At 38.7% G+C, this 9889-nt stretch overlaps 1 protein-coding gene across 2 annotated transcripts in view; it reads right to left on the reverse strand.

The window, feature by feature from the left end:
* The window catches only part of chtf18 (CTF18, chromosome transmission fidelity factor 18 homolog (S. cerevisiae)), a 50418-nt gene extending 47497 nt beyond the window's left edge, over window positions 1-2921 (reverse strand). Inside the window, exons 1-5 of one of the 2 annotated variants that reach the window (XM_044114762.1) lie at window positions 2645-2921; window positions 1011-1100; window positions 786-936; window positions 472-661; window positions 282-380 (exon numbers count right to left, since the gene is read on the reverse strand). In XM_044114762.1, coding sequence (XP_043970697.1) covers window positions 282-380; window positions 472-661; window positions 786-936; window positions 1011-1100; window positions 2645-2732 — 618 coding nt within the window. In that variant the 5' untranslated portion in view covers window positions 2733-2921. The remainder of the gene's footprint in view (window positions 1-281; window positions 381-471; window positions 662-785; window positions 937-1010; window positions 1101-2644) is intronic. The other variant, XM_044114763.1, reaches the window with a different exon arrangement.
* Between the last annotated feature and the right edge of the window lie 6968 nt (window positions 2922-9889).

Consider the following 9889-nt stretch of genomic DNA (forward strand, 5'->3'; position numbering starts at 1 on the left):
ACACTTTTAGACAGCACGATATCAAACCAGATATCTAAAAGTTCCTGTCTTTATTCAGAACATCAAAAATGCACCAAATTCGAGGCTTTTCCAGATTCTATACAAAAACAAAGTCAAACTTGTGGAAAGCCGTTTCTTAAAAATCACTTTGTCCCGCTATGCTTTTACTGTAATGATCCACTGGGAATACCTCATTTCTGTATGTCCCAGTCAAATTCCTACCCTCTGTTCATACCCACAGGCAGTTTTATGATCTCACAGAGTTGCACTGATTGACTCACCCTCTCAGCCTCCTGTTCTCTCAGCACTCTTACTGGCAATGCCAGCAGTCCCAGTGCACCATGGCAGTTTGGCGATATTCTGTTTGGCGAGTTCACAATCTGGAGAGTTTGAAGGAAAACAGGTGAGAAACTTCCATATTTGTTCTGAAGAAGCTCCACAGACGTGTAGGACTAATGCTGAGAGGATTACCTTTTTATCCGCCTCTCCCTTCTGTCGGAGGTAGACCCGATTTCCTGATGAGTCCGTCACACTAATGAAGTCTCCCTCCAAAGGCGGGCGCTTCAGAACAAACCTGGATGGTGGAGGCGATGTGACGGGCTGCCTGGGTGTCTCTGGGATCTCAGCCAAGCCACTCATATCCAACACAGCAGGAGTAGATCTACAACACAAACCAATCCCTCTCATTTCCATTTAGACATGCAGCATGAAACCTTTTCTTTTTAAGCTGAACCTCTTTCTCCCTCCTTGTGTATTTTTCCTATCCCAACATTAAGTTCTGATACCTGAAGGTGTTTGACGGCTCATAATGCTCAGGGGAGGATGGAGGCGTGATGTTATCATCCTGTGACGGGACGTTCCTCTGCTGAGTTTGGGATGCATTGAAAAGACGCTTAACAACTCCTGTATCTTGCTTTTGCCGCTTTGCTTTAGGAGCTGCAAGAATTTAACTTTCAATCAGATTACATTAATAATAACCACAATGAATAATAATTAAAGGCTGAACTTACTGCTGGACTGATTATCCAGAAGGTGCTGTATGTCTGAAATGTCGTCTCCCTGGACCCGTTTCAGACATTGTGCCGGCTGGGAGGTTTCCTCTAGAAGATTCAATTGTAATCTGTCATTTTCTTGTTTCGCCAATTGCTTATTAATTGTATAAATAATCCATAATAAATTCAAACTATGAATACAGCATATCAAACAAGTGTTTTATCTTTAATAAACTGTTCAGCTTAAAACTCAAATTGATTTCACAAATTGGGTCAAATGTTAAGGCTATCCTATGTAGTAGCTTTTCATAAATGGTTGGAATATTTTGCCCATTTCTCCTGACAAGAACTAATATAACCAAGTCAGATTTTCAACTTTGCCTTCAAATTTTCAATGCGATATATTTGATTTTGTTTTAAACCACTTTGTATGTATAATCAGTATTAGTCCTTTGGAAAGAGTTGTTTTCTTAAAATATGTCTAGATATGCCTTAATTTCCTTGAATGTTTTTCACAAATCAAAATCTTACAACACCACAACAGATGTGAACTTTACCAAATGGTTTAAAGCCTTAGGCAATTTCAGTGTGTGAAGACTTATGACTCTTAAGTAAGCTCATATTTTCTGAAAATAAAAAAAAATCTCCTATTTTATCCAGGTATTTAGCAAATATAATTTTATAATCCCCAAATGACCTAAATATAAAAGGTTAGTCTGATCTGATTTACTGTCAAGCTGTGAGAAAGAAAACAACGCTGTTCTGAGCTTTTTTAATCAGTGAATGTACAAATGTGGTTTCAACTCCACGTCCTCTATGATAGTGTTTCCCAACCCTGATCCTCAAGGTGCACTGCCCTGCAGGATTTAGATGTTTCCCTGTTACAGCACCTATGATTTCAATATATGGCTGATTAACAGGCATCTGTTGTGGTGGAATCATCTGAATTAGGTGTCTTCAATCAGGGAAATATCTGTATGGTATAGTGCAGCCATATGGAGAGAAAAAAAAGCTTGATTAAACCTGCAAAACCGAGGTGGCAAAAGGTTTACAAAAACACAACTACATAAAAACTCTAAAATATAAAACAACAATTTGCTTACTTTGTCATTAAAATTAAATTAATAGAAATCTGCCATTAAATTACATAAATTAATAGTTCACTCAATTAATTTTAATTGGAATAGAACAGAATAGAAATATCCATTACTGTCCCATATTGTGCAGAAGAATAAAATTATGCTGGCAGTTATCATTTGTGTTGTTTGGTTGTTTTGCACTAAGGCTTGCTTTTATCAAAATGAAACGTACTCTGTCACTCTTACCTGCAAAGCCAAGAAGGAATTCGGATTTGGAGACATGTAGAAATAATAATTGCTAAACTGCTGTAAACACCCATGTAGCCAGATCTTGAAATGCCCCAGCTGTGGACAATTCCGGGAAACTCATAGCACTTCAGCAAAACGCGAGCCGAGAGACCTGCGTCAACAGGTTGAGAATTCTACATACACACATATGGGCATATCTGAGTATAAATACGCCGTGCTCACAGCGAGAGCTTCTGTGAGAATGTGTGATGTGGGTCATGCAGATGCGCCCAGAATCCTCCAACGGTGGCCCAAATAAAGCAGACATAAAGTTTAAGGACTCACCCTCCAGCTGAGCTAACACTTCGAGCTCGTCGGCAAACTGCTCCTCGAATTGGTCTTCAATCTCAAAAAGTTCGTCGTATTCGTCCATTTGTCGATTGTGCGAGAGCAAAACACAACCTGAAAAACAACGGCTGCTATATCCAGCCCCTAAAAAAACAAAGAAACTGTTACTTTCATCAACGTTTTAAGTTTAGCTTCGGTGGCAGCCACCTTTACAGAGGGATGTTCGCGGTCATTTTTGTTGTGATGTTTTGCATCCGGGTAACTCGACTTACCTGACACCTGATTGGCTATCATAGTTTCCTCTATTATTTCTTCTTTTCTATAGCTTTTTCTGACAGTTTACAAACTTTGTGCATTACCGCCATCAATTGGACGGAGATGTAATTCAGAAATTCATTTTTCCCACATATCTTCAAATCTTAAAATAACTAAATTATATACATACTTATACACTCACACATACATACATATATACATACTAAATTCTCTCAGCTAATTTTATGTCTTTTAATGCTTGAATTATATCATGTGATTGAGGCATCCCTAATAAATTAGTCATAATTACTGAACTCCCCATTACCCTTTCCAATTCTTTCCTCTCTTTTATATATTTTATACTATAAATGAACACATCTTCTCCTTGTGTTTCCCTGCAATAAGAACAATCACCTGATGGATGTTTCCCTATTATTTTTAAACCACTATTTAAACTAATACCAAGGGTAAACTGACCAAATCTTATTAGTCCATATTTCTTCTCTCCTATTCATTATACTATTATTTCTTATGATTACCTCCTTCTGTATTTTATGTAAATGTCTTCCTGTTTCTTCTAAATTCCATATTTCCTTTTTTTTTTTTTTTTTTGGCTTTAATAATAGCTTTTATTTCTGCTCTACTTAGTGGGACATTATATTCAATTTCTCGTTCCTTAACTGCTTCATTAGCCAACTTATCTACTTTTTCATTACCTATATTTTCTTTATGTGCTGGAACCCATGTGAATTGAATCCTTATTTTTTGTTGCTTTATATAATATATCAAATAACTCACTTCATCTAAAAGATCTTGACGGGTTTCAGATTTTCCTCTTATAATAATGGTTAAGCAAGTAATTGAATCTGAACAGATAACTACCTTACTAGGCTTCACCTCCAGCAGCCATTGTAATGCCAAAATAATTGCCAACATCTCTGCTGAAAAAAATTATGAATTATCTGTTGTTCTTCTTTTTATAAAAAGAGGCTTCATCGGACCCGACAGACCTGGTCCCTGATTTGACCCTAAACACCGGCTTCATAAAAGACAGTGGTCATCTGCTATTCAGCAAAGACTCACAGATGAGCCTTCAGAGTACAGGCCCAAAAGTACTCTAAAGAAACTGTGTCAAAGTCCTGAATGAAAGAACTCTGCAGACTAGAGCAGTGAGCGTGTGGGCGGACCGACTGGGAGGACAACCTCTCAGTGGAGGACCCTCTACAAACCTCCTATAAAGAAACAAACTGGTGATCTCCAATGGACAATCCTACATGGCGCCATCACTACAAATTAGTTTGTATCCGTCATTAGTCCAGGGGTTTTAAACGAGTGTCCTTTTTGTGGTCTGTCTGAGAGTATTTTTCATGTTTTTATTGATTGTAGGAGACTCACGACATTTTTTGGTTTACTGATGAGTGTTTTTACCTGTTCTATTTTTATTTATGGACTTCATTTTAACAAAGCCAACAAGCCAAAGTGCAAGATTTTAAATTTCTTAATTGCTGAAGTCAAAATGATTATTTATTTGTCTTGTAGAGACAAACTCCAGACTGGACCTCAACTCAATGCCATGGCTCTGTGGAAGTGCAACGTCAAGGCCAGGCTGAGGCTGGAGTTTTGCTTCCACAGAGCCACCAGGAACATGGGAAATTTCCTGCATCTATGAGGTTTCAGTGGTATTTTTGTAATATATCAACTCAGGGAAAACTGATATTAACAAGCACCTTATTGAATTATTTTTAAGCTTGTCCTGATGTGATATCGTGTGTTTTTTAATTGTATTTTGTGCACTTCAATATTGTGAATAAATGTTTTGTTAAAAATAAAAATAAAAATCTTCTTCTTCCCTTTTTTATGGCAATGGCAAATAACTTATACATGCATTGCCACCACCTTCCAGACTGGAGTATGGATGAGACGTTTTACTATTATAATCTCCTCATAATACCTGTTCTTCTTTGAAAACTAAAAATACTGCTAAAATCTACATCCCCAGAAGATCTCTGAAATAATTCCCTAATATCTAATTTATTTTTATTCCTTCTTAAATCTCTAGTTAACACCTCTCTTTCCTGAACATATTTATTACATTCTAAAATATGTGTTGTACTGTTTCTAATTGTCCACAATAATTATAATAATAATTATATAATTATTTTAAGAGTACTATTTAATCCTGTATGTCCAAATCGTATTCTAAATATAACATCTGCTTTTTTTTTTTATTTCTATTACATTTCCTTAATTCCCCAACTATTTTTGGATACTATAATAAAACCTAGCATTGCCTCCTCTATCCCACTGTTCTTGCCATTTCTTCTTGATACACATTTTAATAATATTCTTTATCTCATTTTTACTTATTTTAATTATTTAAATCAACAATATTCTTTTTTGCAGCATCCTTAGCAAAACTATCAGCCAATTAATTTCCTACCACACCAATGAGGGCAGGAATCCAAACTATGGTAGTTTAACATGACAACCATAAGTTTTAATCCTAAAAATTGAGTGAATTATATCCAATACAATATCTTCTGAATTTAACTCTAGAATATTTATTAATGCACTACTTGAATCTGAACACATTTAAACCTCTCTCTCTCTTCTTTCCTCAATTCATTCGAAAGCCATTAAAATAGTAATTAATTCACCTGCATACACTGTCAATTTATGTTATTCTTTTATTTCTCATAATATTTAAATCTGGAATTACAAATAATATACCTACTCTATCATTTAGCATTTTAGAAGCATCTTTACATATTTATATACACTCTGAATATTCTCTATAACTTTCCACCTCTATTTTTTCTAACTGCCTCCTTTTTCTCAGTAAGTTTAAATCAACTTCAGTCCAAAGATCCATGATGCACTGAAAAAAATACCTCTTTGGATGAACATAAAAAAATCATAGAAAGGTTTTCCACCTGATTACTTTGCTTTATTTCAACACCATGTAATTCTGTTAGTCCTATTTAAAGTAAATGTGTTAGGTCAACTTAATTTATTAAGGTTATTCTAATGTAAAGCAATTGTGTTGGCTCAACTCAATATATTATGGTTATTCTAATTTAAATAAAATGAGTTGACTCAACTTATTTTATTACGGTTATTCTATTAAGTTTTGGCTGAACTTAATATATTATGGTTATTCCAATTTAAAGCAAATGTGTTGGCTCAATATAATTTATTAAGGTTGATTCAACTCATTTACTATAGTTGGACCCAATTTATTTTAAAAGAGCCAGCCCAACTAATTTGCAATGATTTGGACCAAATAATTTACTTGACTAAAATTAATGGCAATTTAGTTAAAACCAACTCTTTTTTTTTTTCTCCAAAGAGTTTTTGCGGCGCTAGTGGCTTGTATTTTTTTGAGACAGGAGGCAGACAGGGTGAGGACATGCAGCAATGATCGCCAGGACCGGGAGTCAAACCAGCAACGTCTGTGTCAAGGACTAAGGCCTCCAAACATGCAGTGTGCTGAATCCCTGCACCACCACAGCACGCTGGAGAAACCAACTTATATTACAGTGACACCTTCACACTACTTATTAAGTTGATCCAACTCATGAAAATTAAGTTAACTCAACAAACATGCTTCATGCTGAAAGAAAACTATTTAATCGTGTGGAAATCCTTTCCATGATTTAATTATGTTAATTTAAAGACAATTTTTTTAAAAAGTCCAAAACTTTTTTTTACAGTTCTTAAATGCCAATAGTTCCCTTCAGAGAAAAACAAATATCTATAGTTTAATGTGTAACTAAAACCACTCTGACGTTTTCCCAGGAGCAAAACAGTTATGTTGCATAATTCCTCGTGATCCCCTGATCTCACTAGACCCTCTTCAGAGGGAAATGAATCTGACTAAATTGAATCACGTTATCTCAACTTGAATACATGTTGTTCAAGTTGAGACAAAAGCTAATGTCTCGTGTGAACTCGTGTGATATCCCGTGATCTCACTCGTTTTTTTCAGCACTATATCACTCTGACTATAATGAATCATGTTATCTCAACATGATTAAATTTCCTAAACGTGAAGTTGTTGAATTCCTTGTTTATCCAACATGATTTCACGTTTTTGTTTGAAACATGAAATTATTTAGTTAAAAGTACATGATATTCTTTTGTTAATCTGATAACCCCCTAAATTGATTTTTTACAGTGAGGTAACGCAGCTAAGTGAGATGAGGGAGTCAAAGATGTACGCCATTACAGCTGATGAAGCCAGAGATGGAAAAATTGAACAGCTATCGATCTGTGTGAGATACGTTTCCAATCATGTCCCATATACTTTCCATACGTATTTCAGATCACAGTAAAGAGGTGTATTTTCAAAGCCCAGCCACCTTAACACTTTAGATAATTCAACATCTCAAATAGCTTTCTTTAATCCATTTGACAAACTGATAGGTCTTACTCCAATTATATCCTATCCTGCCTTAAATTTTAATATAACTTTGAAATCTTCCATCATTATTTTCTTTCTTATTTAAACTCTTTCTTCCTCGTCAGCAAGAGGTCTTTTGCCAGCATTTAGTCCTCTTTTAACCTGATCTTCCCCCCTCCCCCTCTTCTATTTTCTACCATAGACCGTCATCTTCCAAAAGCCCCCCACTACAACTAGTCATCTTGATCCACTCACAATCCAGATTATGCCAAACCAACCTTTAAATTTAATTTAGTACTCGGCCGATAACGTTTAAGCGTTTTCACTTTCAAAAAATCCGCAACATCTGCCGAATCTCCTCCAGAAGGCCGTTTTCTCTGTTTCCTGTCAATTCCTTGTTGGATGCTGGAGTTTTTTGCACTCGTAGGGAGCTGTTTTTTCCACCAGGGGGAGCCACGAGACGGCATCTACAGGAGGGCGTTTCCACGCACCTGTGCGTTATCAGCCCCATCTGCAACAGCTTAAGAGGAGCGGCTGACCGTTTCTCCGGGCCGGAGTGTTTTACCTGTTTGGTACCCTGAGCCCCTCTGAGTTTTTTGATCTCTGAGAGTTTATCCAAAATATCTCCTAACTTGATTCGTTTTTCTCCTCTGATCATCCCATAGAAATCCCCTCGTGGAGCTTGATCGACGACGGCCCGACTGTCTGCCCGCCCTCCGACGCGCCTCCCTTGGCACCGGCCGAGGCTTTTAGCCATCAGGACCCAGACTCCAGCGTCCAACCTTTTCCCTCCCTGTCTGGCTGACCTCATCTCATTCAGTAAGCCCGTTCACATTCTCCTCCAATAATCAGATAACCCGCTTACCTGTCATCTCCCCGGTCCTCAGATCGCTGGCGTTCCGGATCCAGTAGGATAAGAAACAACTCATTTTCGATCTGTTCAACAATAAAACTTATTAATCTGATTCCTCACCTCCTGTTTGTGTTCTGCATGTGGGTTAGACGATTAACGTCCAACATGACAGAACACTCCGGCCACAATACTGACCCAGCAGAAGCACTCAGGAGAACATTAGCGGAACAAAATTCACTCATTCAATCACATGATGCAGCTTTAAGGGTTCTTGGCAGCCAGCAGAATGAAACCAACCAGCGTTTGGACCACCTGGCTAGCCTTTTACAAAGGGCTCTTCAGCAGGGCGCTGCTGCAGATTCCGCCCCAGCTCCAGATCCAGTTCCTGCTCCTAACCCGGCTCCAGATCCAGCACCTCATGCCCATCCCGGGTTTTCTGAGTTTCGCCCACCGAACCCAGAGAAATACTCAGGTGAGATCAATCGTTGTGGGGGATTCCTTCTACAGTGCTCCCTAACTTTTAATAACTCTCCACGGAGCTTTGCACATGATGGAGTAAAAATTTCCTACATCATATCTCATCTGTCAGGGAGAGCACTGGATTGGGCAGAGGCTAGATTTAAGGATCCAACCAACTTTGGCTGCTCGTTTGACGAGTTCCTGGTGGAGTTTAAACAGACTTTTTGTCAGGAACCCGATAACACATCCAGTTCTAGAAATCTATGGTCTGTTAAACAAGGGCCAAGATCTGTGGCAGACTTTGCTGTAGATTTCAGGATCAGGGCAGCCGCGTCTGGATGGAATGAACCGGCTTTGAAAAGCATGTTTTTTCATGCCCTTAATGAACCACTAAAAGACGAGCTAGCAACCACAGATGAACCTAAGACTCTGAATGATTTAATTTCCCTCGCTATCCGTTTAGACAACCGCATGAGGGATCGTAATAAGGAAAGGACCAGGAAGAATCCACCTGTAAGGGTTGCTCTCTCCCCAGTGTCACAATTATCTCAACCTCCGTTTCCCTCACAGACTCAGTCTGAGCCTGAACCCATGCAGCTTGGGCGAGCTAGACTAACTCCTGAGGAACGGCAGAAGAGGATAAGTTCCCATCTGTGTCTGTACTGTGGGTCGCCAGGCCATTACATTGCTGCCTGTCCTAGTCGGGCAAAAGCCCAGGCCCGCCAGTAGATGAGAGGAGGCTGGCGGGCCAGTTAAAACAAGAAAAGAAAATTTCTCCTCGACTACTTCTCCCTGCCACTCTGTTTGTTGAAAATGATTCTCTGAGTTTTTCCGTACTCATAGATTCTGGGTGCGAACAAAACCTCATAGATTCCACCTTAGTTAAACAGATGGCAATCGAAACCACCCCGCTTCCGGTTCCTCTCCGCGTCACCGCCCTGGATGGTAAGGCTCTGCCCCAGATAACCCACAAAACTAAGCCTCTGCAATTGGTCATTTCGGGTAACCACAGTGAACTAATTTCCTTCTTCGTCTTCCCGTCAGCAACCGCTACTATTGTCCTGGGGTTCGAGTGGCTTCAGAAACATAACCCTTATATAAACTGGGCAGATTCGCATATCGAATCCTGGTCTCTCCGTTGTCACTCGGATTGTCTCCGCTCTGCAGTGCCTCCAAGTTCACCACCGGCAGTTACACAGGAGGTTGACCCTCCCGATTTGTCCCTAATCCCTGCGGAATATCAAGATTTAGCACCCGTTTTCAGTAAGGCTAA

Source organism: Gambusia affinis, linkage group LG04 (genome assembly GCF_019740435.1).
Source record: "Gambusia affinis linkage group LG04, SWU_Gaff_1.0, whole genome shotgun sequence".
Lineage (NCBI taxonomy): Eukaryota > Metazoa > Chordata > Actinopteri > Cyprinodontiformes > Poeciliidae > Gambusia > Gambusia affinis.